Raw genomic sequence first — 26,958 nt, forward strand, 5'->3', positions numbered from 1 at the left:
TCCGCATCCTTGTTCACTTTCAGGTGCACTCGTAGATTGGTTGCTGCCATCTGATGGATAAATACTGCACGTTATTCTGTGTGTTACTTTCTTTCCATGATGGACAACAGAAGCATTGGTTATAATGTTTGTACTGGTCTCTATCTCAGGAGGTATTACCTGAGTGTTGACTCTTCAAAGGCTGTGAGAGTTCAGACTGGCAGACATAAAGATCATCCAAAAAAAAAGACAATTTATTTCAACAACCTCTTCTTCAGTCTGAAAACTGGTTATTGTGTGACGCAACTGGGAGCTGCCGAGTTCGTAATCCATCAATGCCTTCATGGAAAAATGCCACATATTTAATTCGTGTGACTATATTGTTAAGACTGTTATCTACTGACTAAATTGATCAATAGAGGAGATGCAATGTGTCAGGTGCAGAGTGGTTTAGCTAAACAATGTACTGTGGGAACTGATGACAGACATCTTGACTATGGAAATCAAAGTTGACATGCCAGAACACACACATCTGTATGAAGCACAGCTGGTGCCACGATGTTGCTGCCCGGAGGCGTCTTTACATCCACGAGAGACATAATTACAGTTTGTGTTGTGGTAGCATGTTGATGTTTGCATGCCTCGACACTGTGCCCTGCTCCTGCTGTGTGTGTGTGTGTGTGTGTGTGTGTGTGTGTGTGTGTGTGTGTGTGTGTGTGTGTGTGTTGAGCCTTCCCGAGTTTATCCTGATCATGTCAGGGATGTTGCTCGTCCCGGTCCAGCCAGCTTCAGGTCATCCTCAGTGTCTGGACTTCGAGCCACCTTTCAAACCTTCCTGGCACCTGGAGTTTTGCACCCAGTACGAGCAGTTTGGCTGCTGCGACCAGAAAACGGACAACACGATCGCAGAGAGATACTGGGACATCATTGACCAGTTGGAAACGGCGGGTCATGAGCTCTGTGCAGACATGTTGAAGGAAATCATGTGCCAGGTAAATATGTATGCTCTTATCTGTGTGCTGTGGAGGAGGTTACTGTGATTAATATAAGAAGTGACTTCACAGAATGAAACATTGCTCAGTGCGATATTTAACTCTCTATCAACCTCTATCAGCCTAATTAAAGCCATCATTAAAGTGAAGCTAGATCTACAACTGTAAATAGATCAAAGTTCAGGCATCATGCAACTTGTAGTTGTATTTAATTTGCTATAATTGTATTGACGTACAGCACTCCTGTTCCTCCATTTAATGTAATCCACATTTTAATCAACAGTTGGGCAGAAACAATTTAGAAATTTAATTTTGATGAGAAAGGGAAGCTGTGATTTTCATTCACAAAACTCTGCATTAACATAAAGGGTTATGGTTAGGGTTCCAACCCACAGTCTTTATAATGACTTACATTTCTTATTAACCAACACTTGTCGAAACTACTGTCAATGTGTGGAAGGCCTGAGCCACAACACCTTGTTGGGGGGGGGGGGGCTGAGTGCTGAGGTGCCGGAATGTCTTTGTCCTCAGGGACACTTCCATGCTTTGGTTCTAATGTCAGATGTCCCTCTAGTGTGACTGAGAAATGTTTATAAATATCCGTATTTTCTTGGAATTAAATGTGTGAAAACGCAGGATGGATAAATATGATTTTAGATCATTTGGGAGTTATGTTCTTTAAGAATTAATATTTATTTTTGAATAAAAGGAAAAATACTTAATTATTAATTCAATAAGATGAGCTGTTTTGCTTTTTTCTGTGTGGTTAATGTGTGTGTCTGACTGTGTGTGTGGAGCAGGAAGAACAGCCAACGATGCTAGTGCTAATGGGATAATAATGCCAGTGCTAATGGGATACTAATGCTAGTGCTAATGGAATACGAATGCTAGTGCTAATGGGATACTAATGCTAGTGCTAATGGGATACGAATGCTAGTGCTAATGGGATACTAATGCTAGTGCTAATGGGGATAATAATGCCAGTGCTAATGGGATACTAATGCTAGTGCTAATGGGGATAATAATGCCAGTGCTAATGGGATACTAATGCTAGTGCTAATGGGATAATAATGCTAGTGCTAATGGGATACTAATGCTAGTGCTAATGGGATACTAATGCTAGTGCTAATGGGATACTAATGCGAGTGCTAATGGGATACTAATGCTAGTGCTAACGGGGATAATAATGCTAGTGCTAATGGGATACTAATGCTAGTGCTAATGGGATAATAATGCTAGTGCTAATGGGATACTAATGCTAGTGCTAATGGGATACTAATGCGAGTGCTAATGGGATACTAATGCTAGTGCTAACGGGGATAATAATGCTAGTGCTAATGGGATACTAATGCTAGTGCTAATGGGATAATAATGCTAGTGCTAATGGGATACTAATGCTAGTGCTAACGGGGATAATAATGCTAGTGCTAATGGGATACTAATGCTAGTGCTAATTGGATAATAATGCTAGTGCTAATGGGGATAATAATGCTAGTGCTAATGGGATACTAATGCTAGTGCTAATGGGATACTAATGCCAGTCCTAATGGGATAATAATGCTAGTGCTAATGGGGATAATAATGCTAGTGCTAATGGGGATAATAATGCTAGTGCTAATGGGATACTAATGCTAGTGCTAATGGGATACTAATGCCAGTCCTAATGGGATAATAATGCTAGTGCTAATGGGGATAATAATGCTAGTGCTAATGGGGATAATAATGCTAGTGCTAATGGGATACTAATAAAGACAGAGGGAGAGAAAGTGTCCCCTTTAATCTTTGCCTTCTTTTTTACCAGTGTCATTAATCGTCTCTGTGATAGTCAGTACACTGAAGTGTCTAGTGTTTGCTCCACCCAGGAGTGCTCTCCGTATGCCGCCCACCTCTATGATGCTGAGGACCCCTACACACCTGTCAGAGAGCTACCTGGCCTTTGCTTCGACTACTGCACCGAGTTTCACGGCAAATGTCGCCATGTGGTGAAATATTTAACCGAGAACCAGCTGCTGCAGGACACGTCTGAGCGAGACGCGTCCACGTTCTGCAGGCTGGTCGACTTGTCCGACCGGGACTACTGCTACCCCAACGTCTTGAAGAGCCCCGACCTCAACAGCAACCTGGGACGGGTGGCGGAGGACCCCAGAGGGTGTCTCCAGGTGTGCCTCACAGAGTTGGCCAACAACCTCAGGAACCCCGTGTTGATGCTTCACAGCGGCGACGGCACACATCGCATGTTCATCGCCGAGCAGGTGGGCTTCGTGTGGGTTCACCTGCATGACGGCAGCCGGCTGGAGCAGCCCTTCCTGGACATGAGCGGGGAGGTGATGACGACGCCCTGGCTGGGGGACGAGAGGGGCTTCCTGGACATGGCCTTCCACCCCGAGTACCGGGACAACGGACGCTTCTTCATCTACTACTCTATCCAGGTCAACAGTGAGGTGGAGAAGGTCAGAGTCAGTGAGATGAAGGTGTCTGCCCACGATATGAACATGGCTGATCCATACTCAGAGAGGTAAGCTATAGCTTCCTTTTGCTCTTTTAATGGCATCAAAGTTCTGCTGACAATGTATAATTGTGCACCTTTACTGCAATTACCCTTTGAAAGACGTATACCTATACTGTCAGCCTCGGCTGGAAGTGCACTAAAGCTTGCACCGACATGTTCTGAGATGAATACTGTAAATCACTTCAGGGGCGGCTCAAGCTTTTCTGGGGCCTTGCGCGCCTTTTCATTTATCTCTTTTCTCAGCGGGAAGTGTGCTCAAGTTAATGTGCAACAATTAAAAGAAAGCACATATCAAAAGTACAGGAAACGTCATAAGATATTGTAAATTCAAGATACAGTCCCTGACGTTACAGTACCCCCAAATCCCAAAATGTGGTGCCTTTTTATTATTACTAGTCATAATCTTCAAGTTTGCGACCATGCCCCAATTTTGGTCATTTGTTATAATCCTCAAAATGTCACATATTCAAATTAGGGTACTGTAATTGCATTTTAGGAATAGTGCCCCCCCAAGTCCTGTTTTTTTAAACAAATCCAGAGAAAGAAAAATCTTTAACAGATGAGAGAATTTCCATTGTTGTATTTTTTAGGGGCCCCTGGGTGAATTACAGACATTCAGCAGCTGCTTATGCCACATTTTGGGATTTAATAAGCTGATATGCAATTTATGCTAAGAGTTAGATGAGAAGATTAATATTACTCTCAGGTCTGTAAACATGAAGCTACCGCCAGTTGGTTGGTTAGCCTAGCTTAGCATTCAGACTGAAAACAGGATGAAACAGGTAGCCTGGCTCTCTCCAAAAAGTAACAAAATCTCCCTACCAGCCCTTCTACAACTCACAAACGAACATGTTTAATATCCTTTGTTCAATGCATACAAAACTAGAAGTTTAATAATGTCAAGTTCTGGTTCCAACTGAGGTTTTGTCTGGCAACCAGCAGAGGAAGTCACTGCTTCCAGGCCAAAGACAACCCTGTAAAACTACTTCAGTAATGATGGCCTATGGAATGAGTGTGCTACACCAAAGTATCCATAGTGAAGACGTAACGCCTGGATAGATCATGACCTGAAGGCAGACTTTAGAACCATGAAAACCAGATATTTATCACCTTTAGCAGATGACATTGTTCTCAACTTGCATCTTTTTTACATTCAGAACCATTCTAGAGATCGTGGAGCCCGCCGCAAACCACAACGGAGGCCAGCTGCTGTTCGGTCTCGATGGATGTTTGTACATCTTTACTGGTGATGGTGGAAAAGCTGGAGATCCATTCGGGAAGTATGGCAACGCGCAAAACAAGTAAGGTGCCTCACGTTTCTTCAAGTGACAGTTCCCAACGGTTTCCTGTCTGAGGTAACAGCAGTTGAACTCATGAACTCCTCCATCAACAACTCCCGTCGTGTTCCAAATGTGTTGAAAAACATTTAAAATGACTTTGAACGAAAATGAGCCCTTTTAGTACAGCTGTTCATTAATAAGCTTCTTTTTCTCGATATGGTGATTTTCATGCAGGTGCTGCTCAGTTCAGGTGAAACACCTGATGTTTCCTTGTTTGTGTGAGTTCACAGTATGTGTATGAGGTTAAGTTGACCTGGAGCATTCAAGTCCCTTTTTTAATGTCCATGTGCTAGAGTTGTGAATGATCTTTGTTGTGCTCACGATATCCACATCCTGCTGTCACACGGTTGGGAATCAATGCACTAGAAGTCACAACTGTTGCTAAATCACATTGTTTTTCCTCCCCAGGAGTGCTCTGTTGGGGAAAGTGCATCGATGTAGATGAGAGTGACTCCAGTGGGAAGCGGTACAGGATCCCCCCCGATAACCCATTCCTGCGTGACCCAGAGGCCCGTCCAGAGGTGTATGCATACGGGGTCAGAAACATGTGGCGCTGCTCTGTGGACCGCGGAGACCCGGTCAGCCGGTACGGCAGGGGCAGGATATTCTGTGGAGACGTGGGTCAAAACCGCTACGAGGAAATTGACATCATCGTGAAGGAAGGGAACTATGGATGGAGAGCCAAAGAGGGCTTTGAGTGCTTTGATATAAAACTGTGCCACAACTCCTCCTTGGGTCAGTATCTTCTGCTGTTCGTGTGATAAAAATCAAGAGCTATTTTCTGTCTCGTCGACACTTTCACCACCTGTGATTTCCGCCATAATGAGCCACGCTTTCTATCCTATTCTGATGCTTCAGATTTGAGTTAAATTCAGTGCATCTTTCTCTGCCACCACAGACGACATCCTCCCCATATTTGCGTACAGCCATCATGTTGGGAAGTCTGTGACAGGCGGATACGTGTACAGAGGATGTGAGTCACCCAATCTCAACGGACTGTACATCTTTGGAGACTTCATGAGCGGGTAAGATTGTGTTGATCTCAGCCAAATAGAGAACTCCAACTGTGGTGGAGAGAAACATCTGAAGAGGGAAGGAACAGCATGGTTGCTCAGCTGTTGTGCTTTTTGCATTTTGGAAGGAATTCAAGACGCATCACTGGAGTCCCCGGGTTTACTTAAGTTTAACTGACTTACAATGTGACTTTTGTTCTAGCATCTGTGTCGCTCCACTGATATTCAATCACACCATATATATTCAGTTTGCTCCAATTTATTAATCTCATTAGTTCATAATGTGACAAAATATGAACAAACTTTAAAAGCATTTGAATTCACTAATAATCAGGATCATCCAAATGTATCACGCCAAAACTGAATATTTACTTTTCCCCTTGGAGTTAAGATGAAAAGATCGATATCACTCATGTGTGTGCGCTAAATGGGAAGTTGCTGCTTAGCTTAGCATAAAGACTAGAAGCAGAGGGGAACAGCTAGCCTGGTTCTATTCAGTAGAAAAACCTAAAGCCACGACTCGTGATTTACACACTGTATCCTTTTGATTGAATGTGTATTAAATAACAATGCATCGTTTTACAGGATTGTGTCTGTTCTGCACTGAAGCCTCCTGTAAGGTTGGAGAATCTTTTCCAGGTTTTCCAGGAATGGAAACATCCACTCAGCAGTTAGCAAAGAGCAGTGACGTAGGTTACCAAAGTGAGCTAATCAATAAGCTTATAAATACTGTGAGTCTACGTTAGCTGTGCGAAGTTTGAAAACAACTAAAAGGGTTAGTTTGGATACTTTGAAGTGTTTAAACCATGTTCTGCGTGGTAAAAATGACGAGAAAGAGAGCGAATTAACGGTAAAATCTAAAAGAAGTAATGGAGCCGGCCTTTAAAAACCTCTCCTTGTAGCTTTATTTTGATCAAGTAATGAGAGTGGTGTCAAGCTTCTTATTTAAATCTAATAGGCGTTAAATGAAACGACTCCTTTAATATCTGAAGTGATGGAGTTTCCTAATTCAAACGGCACTAATGGAGTTTCTTCTTACAGTCTTGTTTTCGAGTTAATACATAATACAATATATACATAATGGCCAACAGGCTTTTTATTGGTGTTTCATCCTGTTCACAAGATGAAAGTTGAGAGATGAACTATTGATTCTTTACGTGTGATACATGTCTTTGGTTGGTTGGTGATTCCTGTTATCTTTCAGTCGAGTGATGGCGTTGGAGGAAGAGAAGTCCACAGGAACCTGGAGGGAGAGGAGTTTGTGTATGGGGGAAACAAAGACGTGCTCCTTTCCTGGACTCATCAATCATCACCACAAGTTCATCATCTCGTTTGCTGAAGATGAAGCAGGTGACAGTGCTTCCTCACAGCATGTAGTGATGTTTAGTACCAATGGAACAGTTCTCATCAGACGGTTCTCTTCTTGTTTTAGGGGAACTCTATTTGTTGGCCACTGCGTACCCCGGCGCCAACTCTCCTCATGGAACTGTTTTCAAATTCATGGACCCTTCCAGGTGAAGAGTCACACACAGCTTACATTAAACCATCAATCAAACATGGTGATGAGTGGGAAATGTTATTTATTTTGTTGTCATTTTGTTTTTCTGTACTCTCACATTGTGATCATCAATGCACTCATATCAGCCACACAGATCTCATGATTCTCTTAAGTCATGAAATCTGTAATTTAGTGAGTTTTCAGGCAGGTGTACTGGTTAAAACAACATGAGATAAAAACTCTGTAAGACAAGATAAGACTTAGGACAATAAATGATTGTGCCAGACATTAATTAACATAACATAACTTTTACAGGAGAGCTCCTCCTGGAAAATGTAAGCAGAAGCCGCTGCCTGTCAAAGTCAGAGGGAAGAAGGTTCCCTTTGTGCCCCGAGAACGTAAGTCACCTCAGTTCACCTTCTTCTTCTTAACTCTTAATGTGACGTTTTAACGATGTGCACATACCAGAAGCCTTTGAAAGAGAAATTGTAGGACTGAAATATGTCCGTGGTGTTTCTCTTTTTTTTGAAAGTAGAAAATAGGTTTGGTTCAATCAAGGTGCACTAAATATAAACAACATGCACACAACATGTTATCAAGTCGTTTAAATTGATGTTAGAGGTTAGAGTCAGGAGGCATCTGTTCTGGCAAGCCAACAAATTGCCGACATTCACTGTTTCTTTGCTGCCAAATTGTATAATCACACTGAGGTCTTCTATAAAACTAGAAGAAGCAGTGTCCCGTTTTACATCAAACATACTGTAAATAGAAAGATGCAGAAACAGGACTGCGTTTTTAACATTCAGGCCTGGTTTTTGGAGCCTAGTTTTGGATCCAGGCGTATACAAATGCAACATATTTGGGTGCAGAGTTGAGTAAAAATGTGAAAATGGGTACTTACTGACATCGGCGCAATTTCAGTGACTGCGCTGGACGCAAATGAAAAACCTACCAGACCACCACCAAGACAATTCAAACTCACCCCCAAACCAACGGTGACGAGGAGCCACGTCACACCAGCAGCGACCGCCGCCAGCGAGGCCACGACGAGCTCTGCTGTGAAGCTGAAATGGAAATCACTTGATAAGAAAGCGAGGAAGACAATTAAGTTGCAACCGTGGAAGAAGAAAAAAGTGCTGAAAAAGCAGCCAGCTAACGCAGAAATTAAGAAGAACACTGTGAGACAGAAATCCAAGGAACAATCAAAGAAGACAGCTGTGATGACGCCTTTCAGAAACAAAGTTAAACCAGCGACCAACCAAACTGCCAAAGCTGATGTGAAGAGTTACGCTCTTAAACAAACCAACAGCCTGAAACATGGCACAGTCCACATGAGGAAGATTCCCCCAAAAGCTGCACAGAAGAAAAACAGCATTAAGTTTAAACAATCTCATTCCTTCATGAACAAAACTGAGACAAACGTGAATGTGAAAACGAACAGAACAATGCAAAACAAACTTCAGGTAAAGAGAAAGCAAGCGAAAAAAGCACTTTAAAATATGTATTTTTGTTTTATTTTGTATATTTTAGTTTGTGATATCAGTGTTGAATATCATGTTTTAAAGGAGCCGCTACCAGAGCCGTATACGGCGTCTCTACATCACTCCTCCGCAGGTCAAATATTGTCACTTCCGTTCACTGGTTGCAAAAATCCAATATGGCGACGGCCAAATTGCCAAACTCAAGGCTTCAAAACCGAAGTCCACTAATTAATGGGTGACGTCACGACGACTACATCCACTTCAGAAACTCCCTATGTAGGTATGAAGTGATCATGCTAAGCTAACGAAAACACGATTCTTAGTTTCAGGTCGTCATACAACGATATCTGAGAATAGTTACTCCTCAATGCTTCACACTGGCCCTTTAAAGCTCACTGATTAACACGTCATATCCAGTTTGTTTAATGCAGAACCAAGCTGGCTGTTTCCTCCGTGTCCAATGTTTGCGCTATGCTAAGCTAACAGGTTGATCGTGGTAGCTTCATGTTTACTCTCAATCTTCTCGTCTAAGCAAGAAAGTGAATAAGAGTTTTTTCCCCAAAATGTTAAAAGCACTCCTTTAAATTACAAACCACAACTGTTGCACGCAATCATGTGTAACAACTGTTTCCTTTACATTTTATTTTTTGACTGTCGTAAAACTTAATCACTGTCTGTATTTAAAGCATAGCAAATAAGTTAGAAGTGGAAATAAGCACAAAACTGAAAAGAATACTTGTAACTATACCAAAGCTCAGTGTTGTTAAAATGCTCTAATTTAACAACACATGCAAGTGTTAAAAATAAACATGAGAAGGTGTGTGTGTGCGTGTGTGTGTGTGTGCGTGTGTGTGTGTGCGTGTGTGCGTGTGCGTGTGCGTGCGTGCAGCTCTCTGTAATTAAACTCCACACCACTGATCATAACTGTGACTGTGGTTTGCATAATGACGTCTGTAAATGTTAAGACGGGCAGTTGTGACCCAGAGGTTACATGAATCTCACAAGTTAGAGTTTCTCTGCTGCCAATCTTCAGACCGACATTATGTATTCTATGATTACTGAACGAGGCAGAAGTTACATCTTTTGTTGTGTTGTTTTGACACTGGTGACAGAAAGGTTACGCAAAGGAATATGCTTATGTAACATATGATGACAACATTTCATAACAGCATGACATGACACAAACATACTACCATGTATACTATGACGTGACACAATCATACTACCATGTATACTATGACGTGACACAATCATACTACCATGTATACTATGACGTGACACAATCATACTACCATGTATACTATGACGTGACACAAACATACTACCATGTATACTATGACGTGACAAACATACTACCATGTATACTATGACGTGACAAACATACTACCATGTATACTATGACGTGACAAACATACTACCATGTATACTATGACGTGACAAACATACTACCATGTATACTATGACGTGACACAATCATACTACCATGTATACTATGACGTGACACAATCATACTACCATGTATACTATGACGTGACACAAACATACTACCATGTATACTATGACGTGACAAACATACTACCATGTATACTATGACGTGACAAACATACTACCATGTATACTATGACGTGACAAACATACTACCATGTATACTATGACGTGACACAATCATACTACCATGTATACTATGACGTGACACAATCATACTACCATGTATACTATGACGTGACACAATCATACTACCATGTATACTATGACGTGACACAATCATACTACCATGTATACTATGACGTGACACAATCATACTACCATGTATACTATGACGTGACACAAACAGTTTATCAACCAGGGACATTTCTTCCTTCTGGTTTACAAAGACTTTTGGACTTCCTACTTGGTTTGTAACAAAGCTTATTCCTTTGTACTCTTACATGTTATTGCAGCAGTTCCACGACTCCTCCTCTTTAATTTTGACCAAACCGTCAATGAAAGATAAACATATGCAACATTTTAGCACTGTCCTCAGACGTGTGTTAATCATTCTCATGTTGTTCATCTCTGGAAATGTTCACCCAAACCCAGGGCCCGCTATCCATGGTCCCACTGTCTCCAAACTGTCATTTAATGATTTTTGTGATCGTAAATCATTGGGCTTTTTACATGTCAATATCTGTAGTTTGTTGCCAAAACATGACTATTTAAAATCTTGGGTGCACACTGCAAACCCTGATGTTCTGGCTGTCTCTGAATCATGGCTTAAGAAAGGTGTCTCGGATCTAGAAATTCGAATACCGGGTTACAACGTCTTTCGTCAAGATAGATCCACCAAGGGTGGCGGCGTGGCTATATTTGTAAAAGACCATTTGCAATGTTCTGTTACGCTGTCTAAATCAGTCCCCAAGCAATTTGAACTGTTACTGTTAAAACTTAAACTGTCAACAAATTTCAATCTGTCTGTTGCTGTTTGCTATAGACCACCCTCTGCTCCAGCATGCACATTAAGAGCTCTCGGTGAACTACTGGCCCCTCACATTTCCTCTGAGTTTGTCCTTTTGGGTGACCTAAACTGGAATATGATCAACCCCCCTGATTTAGTTACACAGCAATTTGATGCTTTAAACCTCTTTCAAATTGTATCTGAGCCAACCAGATATAATTTGAAATCACCGTCATCTGCCACACTGATTGATATTATTCTCACTAACACTCCATCAAATTATCGATCTGGAGTCTTCAGTCAAGACTTGAGTGACCACTGTGCTATTGCATGCGTTCGCTCCGGCCTCTCTGTCAAACGTCCACCGGTGATTGTGACCAAGCGCTCACTGAAAAACTTTGCCAATCAGGCCTTCCTGCAAGATGTTGCAGCTGCGTCCTGGGAAAGAATCAATCGTATCCCCTCAGTGGAGGATGCCTGGTCTTATTTCAAAAACACCTTTAGCCTAATCATTGAGAAACACGCCCCATTGAAACGATTCCGGACGAAGAATCGCTACAGCCCCTGGTTTAGTCACGATTTGGCGGCTTTGATCCGCCTAAAAAACACCTTATGGCGGAGGGCGAGGTCTTCTCAGTCTGCTGCCGACTGGCTGGCCTTCAGACAATGCAGGAACAAAACAACACAGGCGATCAGGAAAGCTAAAATCAGTCATTTCAAAGAAGAATTCTCATCCAGTGGCTCTGACGGCAAGAAATTTTGGAAAACAGTCAAATCCATGGAAAACAAACTTGCTTCTCCGTATCTACCCACTTCTATGATTTTTGATGACATTGTTGTTACTGATAAACAACGCATGGCCACACACTTCAACCAACATTTCGTGAAATCGTCTAATTTCTTTGATGCGGTTGCCCCTGAAATAGATTCATCTAACACGCCTACTTCATCACCCAGCGTTACCAGCTTCTCCCTTCAACCTGTTAAGGTTTCGGAAGTCCTGGATGAACTTATTAAGTTAGATTCAAACAAGTCAGCTGGTTCTGATGGGATTGACCCTGTATTTTTAAAATCAGCCGCTCATATTATTGCTTCCCCTATTACAAGCCTGTTTAACCTATCATTTAATTTGTCTGTTTTCCCCCTTGACTGGAAATTGGCTACGATTCTTCCCCTCTTTAAAGGAGGCTCTGGCCCGAACTGCTACAGGCCGATTTCCATTTTGCCCTGTCTGGCCAAAGTCATAGAGAAACTGGTACATAAACAACTAATTCACTTCATTGACTCAAATCATATTTTGTCTGACCTGCAGTCTGGGTTTAGGAAAGGCCACGGATGTACCACCGCTACACTGAAGGTCCTTGATGACGTCATCACCACCATAGACAATAAACAGACTTGTGTAGCTGCCTTCATAGATCTAGCCAAGGCTTTTGACTCGGTCAACCATAACATTCTCCTGCAAAGACTTACCAGCATTGGCTTGTCCAGTAGTTGTTGCAACTGGTTTGCTAGCTACTTGGCTGGTCGTGTCCAGCGTGTGAAGACTGAAAACATCATGTCTGAACCGCTTACCATCTCTAAAGGTGTCCCTCAAGGCTCCATCTTAGGCCCTATTTTGTTTTCCATTTATATTAACGATGTAGCAAAAGCTGCTGGAAATTCCTTGATTCATTTGTATGCTGATGACACCATCATATATTCAGCTGGTCCCTCACTCTACTCTGCTGTGTCCACTCTTCAACAAAGCCTCACCTCCATCCAACAGTATCTCCACAGCCTCCACCTGCTCCTCAACCCCAAAAAGACCAAATGTATGCTGTTTGACCGGAAAAACCTCATCATTCCCAGCCCTCCCAAGGTCTACAGTGCTGATGGCTCGGAGCTGGAGTTTGTCAGCTCCTACAAATACCTTGGATTCTGGTTGGACTCGTCTCTCTCATTTAACATACACATCAATAACCTTCTGGCTAAAGTCAAAGCTAGACTGGGTTTCCTGTATCGAAACAAGGCCTCCTTCACACACTGCCAAATTCATCCTTGTGAAAATGACCATCCTTCCTCTATTTGATTACGGCGATATAATTTATAAAATGGCATCAAAGACCACCCTCAGAAAACTGGACACACTCCACCACTCAGCAATCCGTTTTGCCAGATGTGCACCCTTCACCACCCACCACTGTGCTCTTTACAGATTGGTGGATTGGCCCTCCTTTCATACCAGGCGGCTACAACACTGGCTGCTCGTGGTCTATAAATCCATTTTGGGAATGACTCCTCATTACCTCTCAAATCTTCTGCGCATTTCTGACAGCAATCGGCATTTAAGATCCAGTGACTTCATTAGGCTCATCATTCCAACAGTCCGTACTGTGTTTGGTCATAACTCCTTTCATTTTGCCGCTGCAAAGGACTGGAACTCACTACAAAACACACTCAAACTAACAGCTCTCACCTCTCTCAACATGTTCAAACATAAGCTGCAACAAGTTATAGTTGACTGCTGTACTTGTTGACCAGCCCTCACTTCTCTTTCTTTCTTCCATTTTTTTTTTTACAAATAACATCCAGTAATCTGCCTTTTATTTTGTACATAGTGTTTATTATTTTATCTAGGTTGTTTTTATGACGTGACACAATCATACTACAATGTATACTATGACATGACACAAACATACTACCATGTACTACATACAGGGCTGCAGTCAGATGTAATGTAAGTCCACCATGTGTCCTCTAGGTTAAGTGTATGTTGAAGCTCTGTTAACTCAGGACCCTTAAAATGACAGACTTACAGAACCTACAGAACTACTCCTTTGTGCTGTAACATCAGTTAAAAACACCTCTTGGGTTCTGGGACCTTTGACTTCATGTTTCAACACATTGGTTCACAAAAAGACAAAAAAAAACTGTTTCCTCGGAAGTCAGAGACACAACGGCTCCATTAGCGCGTCTCTTCACCTGCGGCTGTTCTGCTGGAGGGGCGGAGCCTCTGAAGGGCACGTTTCTCCTCTGAAGAGGAGAGCTTTCAGTCATTCAGTCATTTCGTCACTCAGTCATTTAGTCACATTCCTTGCAGTGAAGTTGACACGCAACATGGCTCGAGGTAGAGTTCATACACATGACAAATGTACCAACCATTGTAGTTGTAGTGCCTTTTTAAACAATTGGAGTGCATCGCAGTGGCAGAATGAATATACACTGTAAAATCTGACCTGTTGATCTTACTTCATTCCCTTGAAAAAGTCAAGAAAATATAACTGAGTCTTAAGTTATGTTTACTTTATATCCTGTTAAGTTGACTTACATTTAGTTGTATTTACTTCATTCTGTTATTCCAACTTAGAAATGCAAAGTGAAATGAACTTGTTTTTCAAAGTGCAGAGTTTGTGTTTCCTCTGGTTTCCTCCTGCAGCCTATAGACATGCAGTCAGGTGGGTCCTGTGTTCACACGGTTCTTTGTTTCCCAGACCTATGTGCTCTCCAGGGTCCAATGTTCCCATAGTCCGTTCTCATTCACAATTCGTCACATTGATTGGTCAGGACCCGTCGGTATCATTTATGTTTAGGCAACACAAATACTGGATTAGGTTTTGGAAAAGATCGTGTTTGCTTTAGAACTACGTTTTTGCCAAACTAGGAATGGGATAGAGCTGGTTCCCAAGCTCTATGGGGACCTGAACAATATGTTCCCCAGCTCCATCCGTTTACTGTGACATGGGCCATGGTGGGAGCTCGTGTAAAGGTAACACATATAGGAAAATGAGTCCCTGACAACATACCTTATGAGTTTACTCAACGTGTGTTAACAGAATATCGAACCGGGGAACATAGGACCCTGCAAACATAAGTATGCTTTAAATGCCAACATGCTAACTCACTAAACTAAGAGACTGATAAACACATACCTGATAAACAGATGCTGATGTTAGCATTTAGCTCAAACACCACCGTGCCTCCAGTAAGTAGAGCTTCACATGGATGTAGTCGTAAGACTTCTTCAGTAAAAACACATCCCATCAGAACCATTGACAGCGTAAGACAAGAGCCCTGTATGAGCTCACCATCATCTATATTACTCTGTTACTCATGTGGAGCAGATGCAGCTAGTGGTTGAACCTCTGTGATAGAAACACTTCAAGATGAAACCAGAGTCCTTTGTTTCCACATGGACACAAGAAGAGCTCTGGAGCACCACTTCTACTCACTCAGTGTAGAGACAACACATACAGTGAGAGTCTATTCTCATTCAGGAGTTTAAGAAACAAACTAACAGAACAGTTCAAACTCAAAGAATTATTAATTCAAGCCACATTTGAAGATAAAAGAAGCTCCACCATGAATCACGTTCAGACATCAACATGTTTTAAAGCAGCGGTGGAGCAGTGTTGTTGAACTCATGTCATTAAGAAGGACGTGGGCAGCAATGGAAACCTTGCCAATAGATCTTCTGTATCAAACACTTTATTCTTATTAGTCCCTTCTTATAATCAGCTTGAGTGTCACTGGTGCAAAATACAAATCCACAGGTTGTTTAAAGCAACATATTTAAAGGTGAACTGAAGTGAACCTCCCTCTAGTCTACGGGCTGGTCAGTGAAGGCACAGCGCTCCCTACTGGCCATCGTATGGAACTAGAACTGTTCTAAAGAGACCAGAACGTTACGGAGACTCACACCGAACTCTTCTACTGGTCTACAGTCCGACTGTGACAAGTGACACAGAACAGCTTTAGCTCTTTATAGTATCAGAAGTCCATGCTGTCAGTAGTTCTTCTGTTCCTGCTGACGAGACGTAAAACAATGTTCATTTCCAAAGTACTACTTTCTTCTTTGATGTTATTATGTAATCATATAGAATGTACAAATATAGATTATTATCTCTTTTTGATGTCATTTTGCCAGCCTGGGAATTAATTAACTACTAATGATTAAAAGAAGAGGGGGGAAGAGACCCCGGGGGAGACCCAGAACACGCTGGAGAGATTACATCTCCCAGCTGGCCTGGGAACGCCTCGGGATCCCCCAGAATGAGCTGGAACATGTTGCCGGTGAGAGGGAGGTCTGGGTCAGCCTGCTTGGCCTGCTGCCACCGCGACCCGACCCCGGATAAGCGGTGGAAAATGGATGGATGGATGGATGATTAAAAGAGTACAATCAGTTTTTGTCATTTTGTGCAAACAATCCATTTGAAATTTCTTAAAATTACAAACCTGTGCCTTAAAAGATGAAGACGTGAAGATGTACAGTGTTCGATGTGAGAACAGTTTATCATGTGAATAAACCATCATCAGAAATGATTTGTCCTTAAAGCAGGTTGTTGTTGTGCAGCAGTTGCTCTTTTATTGCAGGAATAACTCCACATGTTGAGTACTGTATCAAAGACGGCTTGATTCCTCTCGTTAACAGCAGCATGTACTGACCAGTGAAGAGGGTGTTGCACTTCCTCTTCCTGCATCTATTGAAGTGCTTTCTCTACTGTGGCCTAGCTCACTCATTACACTGGGAGAATAGTTTGACTCCATCAGCGGCTGATCTTGTACACCACATCGCCGACCTGCAGGATCCCCGTCTTCGTCACGTTGTGCAGCTGTCCAAACAACGGAGACGACTTGTAGATGTGCTTCTCGGATGGTTCGCACTGACGATAGCTGTGAGAGAACCGCAGACAGAAAGGCATTTAAATGTGACATCGTGCAGGAAAGATGACCAATATGTGAATATCTGTCGTTTCAGAGATATCAGAAAAACTCAAAGGACCGAACAAAATGCCAATAATATACATCAATAATACACAACTCAACGCAGCTACATATACATCTGTATAAAGACGTGTTGCAGCGTTGCCACATTTGACTGACATCAAAAAGCCTCAGATCCTTGAATCTGTACAACTGTTATAGAAGTTGCCACATGTTCTGTCTGTCCAACGTTTGTGTGCATTAAATAATAATTGCTATTTTACGGGCTGAAGTGGGATGCTGCTGATGCTGAACACGTATTACCAGCAGACTGTAGATATGAACATGATGCAGGTAGAACTTTACCTCTTCAGTGTGTCCAGAGGCTCTTTCCTGGTGATCACTCCCGTTTCAGGGTCAACAGTGGTGAACACACATCTGGAAGCAGCAGAAGTTACAGGTGAGTTTGAATCCAGCCTGTGAACCTAAATCTCTACACTTATAAGGACAAATTAAATCATTTTAGCATCAAATAGACACTACAGTGGTGTGTGTATGCAGGTAGAAGTCCCAGCAGCAGTGACTGCGCTGCAGCTTTGGATTCATTGCCGTCGATAAATGAAGCGATTCTGTCTCTGAATGAAATCGGTGTGAAGCATCAGCTGTGTTACCGTCCGCATGATATCGCGCGCTGCAGTCGCACGCTGCCGACCTGGATCTCTTCCCACCAATCCTGAAAAAGCCGACAGTTGGTTTTTTGGAGTTGGAGATAAAATGAGTGAACACTGGTCACACTGAGAAGAACGAGGTGTTAGTGAGAAGTAAAAGGACCAGATGATCATTTACAGAACCTCACGGGCTGCAGTGCAGACACAACGGATCTGCTGCTTCTAAGACCGTTGGTGGTTTGAATCTAATCTTGACATGATTCCTCCACATGTTCTTCTCTTTCATGTAATCAAGACTTCTGATCTTGAAGCCAAACATGAATCAGCAGAGAAAGAAATCGGAGCAATATCTGCAGCTGTGAACAACGTACCTCATCGAATGATTCACAGTCACTGACGACGATGTTTGGGCGGAAACGCTCCACCGTGACATCCTGCTGGAGTCTGCTGCTGAGATCCTTGACGGAGGACTCTGACAGCAGCATCACAGGTCCCATGTCTGCATAGACCACCTCCTGCAGTCACACAGGAGACATGATTCTGTTCTCTTCTTGCACCTTTATGGAAACACCACAATAACAGCCAGAAGTCTGGAGAACTCGCGTGTGTCTTTTGTGCAGCATAACAGAACTATAATGCAATAAATCATAAAAGGATAAACAAGTTTCACCAATACTGGAGAGCAGACATGTGTTCTCCTACTTCTGTACATGTTGAACTATTAACATGTTGATCCTTTACAGCCTCTTGTTACGTCGTCTCTGCTCAGTGATGTCTCTGCTCAGTGATGTGACATAAAGGTGAGACATGTAGTGAGACTTCATGGTGATGCTGACAGAAAGGTGAGACATGTAGTAAGACTTCATGGTGACACTGACATAAAGGTGAGACATGTAGTGAGACTTCATGGTGACACTGACATAAAGGTGAGACATGTAGTAAGACTTCATGGTGACTCTGACATAAAGGTGAGACATGTAGTGAGACTTCATGGTGACGCTGACATAAAGGTGAGACATGTAGTAAGACTTCATGGTGACGCTGACATAAAGGTGAGACATGGAGTGAGACTTCATGGTGACGCTGACATAAAGGTGAGACATGTAGTAAGACTTCATGGTGACGCTGACATAAAGGTGAGACATGTAGTGAGACTTCATGGTGACGCTGACATAAAGGTGAGACATGTAGTGAGACTTCATGGTGACTCTGACATAAAGGTGAGACATGTAGTGAGACTTCATGGTGACGCTGACATAAAGGTGAGACATGTAGTGAGACTTCATGGTGACGCTGACATAAAGGTGAGCCATGTAGTGAGACTTCATGGTGACGCTGACATAAAGGTGAGACATGTAGTGAGACTTCATGGTGACGCTGACATAAAGGTGAGACATGTAGTGAGACTTCATGGTGACGCTGACATAAAGGTGAGACATGTAGTGAGACTTCATGGTGACTCTGACATAAAGGTGAGACATGTAGTGAGACTTCATGGTGACGCTGACATAAAGGTGAGACATGTAGTGAGACTTCATGGTGACGCTGACATAAAGGTGAGACATGTAGTGAGACTTCATGGTGACGCTGACATAAAGGTGAGACATGTAGTGAGACTTCATGGTGATGCTGACAGAAAGGTGAGACATGTAGTAAGACTTCATGGTGACACTGACATAAAGGTGAGACATGTAGTGAGACTTCATGGTGACACTGACATAAAGGTGAGACATGTAGTAAGACTTCATGGTGACTCTGACATAAAGGTGAGACATGTAGTGAGACTTCATGGTGACGCTGACATAAAGGTGAGACATGTAGTAAGACTTCATGGTGACGCTGACATAAAGGTGAGACATGTAGTAAGACTTCATGGTGACACTGACATAAAGGTGAGACGTAGTGAGACTTCATGGTGACGCTGACATAAAGGTGAGACGTGTCGTGAGACTTCATGGTGACGCTGACATAAAGGTGAGACATGTAGTAAGACTTCATGGTGACGCTGACATAAAGGTGAGACATGTAGTAAGACTTCATGGTGACTCTGACATAAAGGTGAGACATGTAGTGAGACTTCATGGTGACACTGACATAAAGGTGAGACATGTAGTGAGACTTCATGGTGACACTGACATAAAGGTGAGACATGTAGTGAGACTTCATGGTGACGCTGACATAAAGGTGAGACATGTAGTGAGACTTCATGGTGACGCTGACATAAAGGTGAGACATGTAGTAAGACTTCATGGTGACGCTGACATAAAGGTGAGACATGTAGTAAGACTTCATGGTGACGCTGACATAAAGGTGAGACATGGAGTGAGACTTCATGGTGACGCTGACATAAAGGTGAGACATGTAAGACTTCATGGTGACGCTGACATAAAGGTGAGACATGTAGTGAGACTTCATGGTGACGCTGACATAAAGGTGAGACATGGAGTGAGACTTCATGGTGACGCTGACATAAAGGTGAGACATGTAGTGAGACTTCATGGTGACGCTGACATAAAGGTGAGACATGTAGTGAGACTTCATGGTGACGCTGACATAAAGGTGAGACATGTAGTGAGACTTCATGGTGACTCTGACATAAAGGTGAGACATGTAGTGAGACTTCATGGTGACGCTGACATAAAGGTGAGACATGTAGTGAGACTTCATGGTGACGCTGACATAAAGGTGAGCCATGTAGTGAGACTTCATGGTGACGCTGACATAAAGGTGAGACATGTAGTGAGACTTCATGGTGACGCTGACATAAAGGTGAGACATGTAGTGAGACTTCATGGTGACGCTGACATAAAGGTGAGACATGTAGTGAGACTTCATGGTGACTCTGACATAAAGGTGAGACATGTAGTGAGACTTCATGGTGACGCTGACATAAAGGTGAGACATGTAGTGAGACTTCATGGTGACGCTGACATAAAGGTGAGACATGTAGTGAGACTTCATGGTGACGCTGACATAAAGGTGAGACATGTAGTGAGACTTCATGGTGACGCTGACATAAAGGTGAGACATGTAGTGAGACTTCATGGTGACGCTGACATAAAGGTGAGACATGTAGTGAGACTTCATGGTGACGCTGACATAAAGGTGAGACATGTAGTGAGACTTCATGGTGACGCTGACATAAAGGTGAGACATGTAGTAAGACTTCATAAAGGCCTGCTGCTGTTTACCTCAAGCTTTTGGGGAAGAGTGCTGCTCTCCTCCGGCCTCCTGCCCGTCATCTGGGGCTCATGGTGCACCAGGCGAAAGGTCGACTCCTCCCCCAGATAACCAGTGAGCCAGCGAGACGATTCGTCGCCGCAATCCCGTCCCTGGATCCCGACTCCGAACACTCTGCAGCACAAAAACAACAAGACGCATTCATACCCGTCTGACAATAGAGCTAGAACAATGTAGATAATATTAGGACTGTAAACCTATTCTAGAACTTAAAACAAGAGTCACCAACGACTTCTTAAGTATCTATTATGACCCTCTCTCAGTTGCTAAAAACTAAACCCTGATGTGAAACCTGCAGTTGATGACGGCGTTGTCGGACTGCTTGATGGGGAACCTCAGCTCCTCCATGTTTGGGCCGTTCAGACAGACCTGACCTCCCTCACAGCGCAGCGACACCAGCACCAGACGAGGCTGCTGTCGGCCCGTCACCATGTGGCCGTCCTCTGTCACCACCAGCCAGTGTCTGCAAGCAAGACAAACGAGAGCCGTGGATCTTCCCCCAACTGCACCATTTGGCATCCCTGGTTTTCAAAGCAAAATTACAGGAAGAGGACGTCACATCCGTAAACCCCAGATCTACATGCACTTTCATTATTATCATACAATAAACATGTTCCTGCAAAAGAGAGTGCACCAGTGAGGTTTACAGGTGTTCATTTAATCCTGTGTTTTACTTCTCATTTTATCAATGTTTGGACAGCTTGAATTAAAAATAGGTGATTTCCAGATTATCACCAGTGAAGCTGGTAAGATATGGAAGTGGTGGTCGATGTGTTTCCCTTACGAAACAAACAAACAAAGGTAATCTATCGGATTTAATTCTGATATACTGTATATATTATTATAGAATGTATTCCTAATGTTTTTCTATTATACAGTATATTTAGATTTCTAGATTTCTCTACTTGGTTTACTGGATTCTATCGATAATTTAGACTATTTTATAAACTTTGGGGTATTTCAAAAGACCTTCTTTCAGGTCTAACCAGCCACAACTCCTGCAAACACTTCAGAACCTCCAATATTTAATAATCAGTCATGATTTTACAAGTTGATCACAAGTAGTAAACAGTAGAACAGATTGTTCTCCTTCCTTCTTTCTTTGAACACTCACCGATCCTGCAGGTCTCCCAACTTCAGACCCTTCTGTTGGCATTCTGCCAGAGTCACAGACACAGCTTTGCCAGACTTCAGAGGGTGAATGAGGAGCTTCGACACAACTCCCACGCGAACAAGTTGTTCTGTCTTTCGCAGGTATTTATATGCAAGACCAACGAATCCCAGAACTGCTACTCCGCCCGCAAGAAGCGCAGCTTTCTGCGCCGCCATATTGACGGCCGTCCCAAAGCTCTTATTTCTGCTCTGAGGATCGAGGAGGGAGGAGCCATGAGCGAGGACCCACGAGAACAGACTTCCACGAAGGGTTTTAACGGCCGACACGCCCCCTCATTGTTCATCAGTCATGTGATTGGACGCTGCAGCCGATCGGACTGAAGAGATTTTGTTCAACACGTAAACAGTGAAGACGGATCACAGATTAAACTCAAGTTTATATTTGATTCGTTTTCTGATTCAACATCTGGTTTAAATAAATGCTCATTGTAGACTGAACAACAAAAGAACCACAAACAACTTTCTTCATTTATTAGAAAGATTTGTGTTTTCATGATCTGATGTTTCCCTCAATAACTTTATTATGAATCCAATTAAAGTCAGAGAGAGCTGGAGAGACTAAACACTTTATATATATAGATATCTATATATATGCCCCAAGCTGAATCTATTTGAGGACGCTGATTGGCTGATTGGCTAAATTGTATGTCACACATTTATATCTTTAACCAACAATTGGCTAAACTGCTTCATAGCCCCGCCTCTTTTGGGCAGTTTCTCCAGCGCCTCAGAGCTGCTGAGACGTGCACGCGCGGAGAGGACGTGCAGGAAAAGCATATATTTACCGCAGATATCATATTTTACACATATTACTGGATGATTCCATATTTCAAAACCACAAATATTGACAATTTGTATAGTTTATTATTATTTTATTTGTTGTGGCTGAAGGTGGGGCCCTCTATTGACCAGCCGCCGCTGGTTATGACATAAAAACGGGCTGACGGGATTTTGTGTTGGAAGCTTTTTACATTTAATAAACTAAATATTTAGAGGAAAACATCAATAAACATATTAATAATCAAGTCTTTTATGTTCTGGTTCATATCCACTTTAAATAAAGTAACGTTTGGTTTTCTGTTGATTCTATATAAATTGTGTCTTTTCTCACCTTTCAGTTGGTTTGATCCAACATGGCGGATCGTCTCCGCAGCTGTTGCCATGGAGACGGAACACAAAACAAACGCCGCCGACCGCTGCAGCCTGAAAGAGACACAAAGTAGTCCGGCATACAGTAAGTTATTCTGTCACTTCTCACCGGGAGGTTCGCGTTATTTATGACGGTATCACGCGCTAGATGAGCTACTTCCTCTCACGAGACAAAACTCGCTGCTGTGTTTAAACAAGGTGACGTCACCTCAGCTGATTCATTCACACCTCCCGTTATCAACTGAGAAAAGAGGAGCGATGGCACCCAAGAAAGGTGGAGGAAAGACGGAGGAGGAGAGGCTGATGCTCCAGCAGCAGAGAGCTCAGGCTGAGGAGGAGAAGGCCATGAAGGAGGAGGAGAGCCTCACTCTGTTCCTGGAGGTCTCTCGTTCATATTCTTATTACCTTTCAAAATAAAAGTATAAGTTGCATATCTTGAAATAAGACGCCACTGGCTCCTCCTCTCTGTGGGAGCAGGACAAGCTGCAGAAGGAGGAGAGGAACACGGAGGTGAACCTGCTGAAGCTGAACGAAGGCTGGAGGTCCATCCTCCGTCAGAGCCGAGCAGGAGAGCTGCGAGGAGACGTGGAGGTGCTGAGCCAGACCTTTGAGAGGCAGCGGGACGTCCTGGACAACGTCGTCAAGGTGAGCCAACCTGCTGCTGCTCCTCCTGCTACTCCTCCTCCTCCCTCTGCTCCTCCTCCTCCTCAGTCTCCCATTCTGCTGTTTCAGACTCTGCAGCATGACCTGCAGGGGGCGGAGCTTCAGTGGGCTCAGGTGAGGCGTGTCCACCTGCATCAGGTGGAGCGTCTGTGTGCTCGGCAGCACCAGAGGGTGACGTTGGTGCAGCAGCAGTGGGAGACAGTCCTGCAGCAGCTGAGCTCCAGGTTCATCTCCGAGAGGTGAGTCCTCCTCCTCCTCCTTCTCCTATCTCTCCTCCTCCTATCCCTCCTCCTCCTCCTCCTCCTCCTCCTCCCTAACGCTCCTCTTTCAGGGAGCGGGTGTCGTCTCACTCGCTGCAGCGTCGAGGTGATGTGGGGGACACCTCCTTCTCGTTGGAGCAGCAGCACAGAGCAGCGATGGAGGAGATCTACCAGCTGTACCTGAACTCCATCAACAACCAGAACTCTGATGACAAGGTATCAAGAGTCCACGTCGTCTCCTTCACTGACTTTACACAGAAGACCATCTCAGCCTCGTATCACATGTTCACGTACACTGGGCTCCTCTCTCTCTCTCTCTCTCCTCCATCTGTTCCTCTCTCTCTCTCTCCTCCATCTGTTCCTCTCTCTCCTCCATCTGTTCCTCTCCCTCCTCCATCTGTTCCCCTCTCTCCCTCCTCCATCTGTTACTCTCTCTCTCCTCCATCTGTTCCTCTCTCTCTCTCTCTCCTCCATCTGTTCCTCTCCCTCCTCCATCTGTTCCCCTCTCTCTCTCCTCCATCTGTTACTCTCTCTCCCTCTCTCTCTCTCCCTCCTCCATCTGTTCCTCTCTCTCTCTCTCCTCCATCTGTTCCTCTCTCTCTCTCTCCTCCATCTGTTCCTCTCCCTCCTCCATCTGTTCCCCTCTCTCTCTCCTCCATCTGTTCCTCTCTCTCTCTCTCCTCCATCTGTTCCTCTCCCTCCTCCATCTGTTCCCCTCTCTCCCTCCTCCATCTGTTACTCTCTCTCTCCTCCATCTGTTCCTCTCTCTCTCTCTCTCTCCTCCATCTGTTCCTCTCCCTCCTCCATCTGTTCCCCTCTCTCTCTCCTCCATCTGTTACTCTCTCTCCCTCTCTCTCTCTCCCTCCTCCATCTGTTCCTCTCTCTCTCTCTCCTCCATCTGTTCCTCTCTCTCCTCTTTTAGTGGGTTCTACAGGATTCTGTCTGGTGACAAACTGTTTCCCATGTCTGAATGTGAATGAAGCTGTTTCTCTGTTAGAAGAGTTCTTATTGGAGGAGAGAAGAAGAGCAGTAACACCAGGAGTGTAAATGTCCTGATTCCAGTCTCTTTGTGGGACCAGGATTTCCGGCAGATCTGCGACACTGAAGAACAGAAGCTCAAAGACTTGGACAGGGAGGTGAAGAAGGTGAAGAAGACGAAGGAGCTGAAGGTCGGTCTGATTCTAAAACATTCTCATGAAGACTTTTTGTTTCCCAGATGAGACTGGAGAGCTGTCATGCTTTCATGCGTTTGTCCTCTTTAGCACGACGCCCCCAAATTTGGGGGCTCTCGGGCTCAGAACCCCTGAAAATCATGTGCGGAAAATAGCCTGATTGTTCGCCAATATTGTGGATTGGTCCAGTTTTTTTTCCGGATGAAACAGCAACGTCTGGGCAACACCATCACATAAGTCACTTCTTACACACTCCAAACACAACTATAGACCACTAATATAAGCATCTAAAAATCGTGGCATAAAAGCATGAAATCCTGGCCAGAAATCGCCGTTATGAGTACCGCAAATCAATGTTTGCACCCGGATGCTAGCGGCTACCAAGCCATGCGATGCATTTAATAGCATTAGCACTCGTGGCCGAACACGTAACTAACTTCGGTTTTCCGCTCCGTGGGAGCACTGGACAGCTGTGAGTGGTCAAATGTACCTTCGTACTGCCCTCCGCCGAAAAAAATCGTAGGTATGTGGCCAAGTTTTATGAAAAATGAGGACAATAACGTCGCAGATTATCCGTTTCAAAACTGGAGTCATTGTTGCCAACTGCATCCTGTTTACTTCCGAGCTGTTTCCAGAATAAGAGCGGTCAATCCAGCATGGGCGAGCGGTCAGACTTCCTGTGAGCAGAAATTTACGCCTGGGGACACGCAGCACTTCTTGCAACTTTACTGGTTGAAACTTCTGTCAATCAACACCAAATTCGACACAGGCCTTCCTGCGACTCTGACGCGTCGAAGGAGGGCTTATTTACTGAAATCGACCGAGGATAGGCTGAGATACAGCCCCATACACACACATGAACTGAGAAAATCCTATAGATGACAGCCAAAACAGGCTCTGATGATGTTATGAATCTCAAAATGATTCCTAACATCTGTATTTGGATGTATTGAATAATATGAGTGATAAAAAAGTGAAATATATAGTTATATAGTATATAAAAGTACAATGTAAGAGCTGCAACAGCTGGTTCGAAAATGATGACCTCGCTTGACCGCTCTCTACTAAAGCCTCTTATTCTTCACTTTATTCCACTTTAACCTTTATTCAGCAACTGCTGATCGGTTGTGCTATGATTTGGGAGAGTTTTTAGGGAGATATCTGCATTATTTCAACAACCTTTTATCAATAAAAGTGCTTTTTTTTCAGGCGAACCTGATTATTTTCAATTTGAGCTGTGTAATGTCTTCATTTACTATATTAACCAGCAACATATACACAATATTACCCATCTGAACAATCTCACAAGTGTTGTGATCTGATTATATCAACAAAAATTATTAAAATAGACCTTGTAGTTACAGAACTATGTTCACTTTTGTAGGGCTATGCCATTTTCGAGCAGAGACCTACAAATAGGGTCCGAGCTTAAGAGGTTTTAAGTTTCTGTGTGAACTTCACGATACTTGTGCAGAAACTGAATGAAGCATCGATAAGAAGAGGCCAGTAGTGTTTACACACTTAGAGTAGTCGTGTGGATCCACCCGAACACATTTATGGAGTTTAGTAGACGGAGAAATAAACTCTGTTCAAAGAGACAAAGATCCTCTGAACAGAAGAAGAAATCAGCTGGAAGCTTAGATTTAAAAACAGGAACAGCTTCCTGTTTCTGTGTCAAAGAGTTTCACAATAAAAGCCTCCTAGA

General features: G+C 43.4%; 3 protein-coding genes and 1 long non-coding RNA gene across 5 annotated transcripts in view; 3 read left to right on the forward strand and 1 right to left on the reverse strand.

Moving 5' to 3' along the window:
* The first annotated feature begins 40 nt into the window (after positions 1 to 40).
* On the forward strand, positions 41 to 16,544 carry hhipl2 (HHIP-like 2). The gene is given in 10 exon segments (XM_076107194.1): positions 41 to 971; positions 2,834 to 3,486; positions 4,638 to 4,781; positions 5,229 to 5,249; positions 5,251 to 5,555; positions 5,719 to 5,845; positions 7,038 to 7,183; positions 7,266 to 7,347; positions 7,647 to 7,729; positions 8,253 to 16,544. Coding segments are annotated over 10 exon segments (2,592 nt in total). The 5' UTR covers positions 41 to 515; the 3' UTR covers positions 8,828 to 16,544.
* A 20-nt stretch (positions 16,545 to 16,564) lies between these two features.
* Positions 16,565 to 22,210, reverse strand: marc1 (mitochondrial amidoxime reducing component 1). 2 transcript variants are annotated; one of them, XM_076107191.1, is made up of 7 exons: positions 21,951 to 22,210; positions 21,129 to 21,299; positions 20,788 to 20,950; positions 17,968 to 18,111; positions 17,600 to 17,661; positions 17,295 to 17,366; positions 16,565 to 16,898 (listed from the first exon to the last, which is right to left on the reverse strand). In XM_076107191.1, exons 1-7 carry the CDS (start codon positions 22,163 to 22,165, stop codon positions 16,772 to 16,774), a joined length of 954 nt encoding a protein of 317 aa, XP_075963306.1. In that variant the 5' UTR covers positions 22,166 to 22,210; the 3' UTR covers positions 16,565 to 16,771. The 2 variants fall into 2 exon arrangements, with proteins under 2 accessions (XP_075963306.1, XP_075963308.1); XM_076107193.1 differs by having other exon boundaries at positions 21,129 to 21,357; positions 21,951 to 22,078.
* LOC142967703 (uncharacterized) lies at positions 16,908 to 18,338 on the forward strand. Its single transcript, XR_012958947.1, has 2 exons — positions 16,908 to 17,388; positions 17,490 to 18,338. It is a non-coding gene; the product is annotated as an uncharacterized LOC142967703 (long non-coding RNA).
* drc2 (dynein regulatory complex subunit 2) overlaps positions 22,172 to 26,958 on the forward strand; it is a 7,194-nt gene continuing 2,407 nt past the window's right edge. The window contains exons 1-7 of the mRNA XM_076107190.1: positions 22,172 to 22,348; positions 23,128 to 23,243; positions 23,357 to 23,539; positions 23,636 to 23,803; positions 23,891 to 24,060; positions 24,153 to 24,297; positions 25,161 to 25,250. Of these exons, the coding sequence (XP_075963305.1) occupies positions 23,417 to 23,539; positions 23,636 to 23,803; positions 23,891 to 24,060; positions 24,153 to 24,297; positions 25,161 to 25,250 (696 nt within the window). The 5' untranslated portion in view covers positions 22,172 to 22,348; positions 23,128 to 23,243; positions 23,357 to 23,416. The remainder of the gene's footprint in view (positions 22,349 to 23,127; positions 23,244 to 23,356; positions 23,540 to 23,635; positions 23,804 to 23,890; positions 24,061 to 24,152; positions 24,298 to 25,160; positions 25,251 to 26,958) is intronic.

The sequence above is a fragment of the Anarhichas minor genome, unplaced genomic scaffold (genome assembly GCF_050575085.1).
Source record: "Anarhichas minor isolate MPS153535 unplaced genomic scaffold, ASM5057508v1 ptg000038l, whole genome shotgun sequence".
Classification (NCBI taxonomy): domain Eukaryota; kingdom Metazoa; phylum Chordata; class Actinopteri; order Perciformes; family Anarhichadidae; genus Anarhichas; species Anarhichas minor.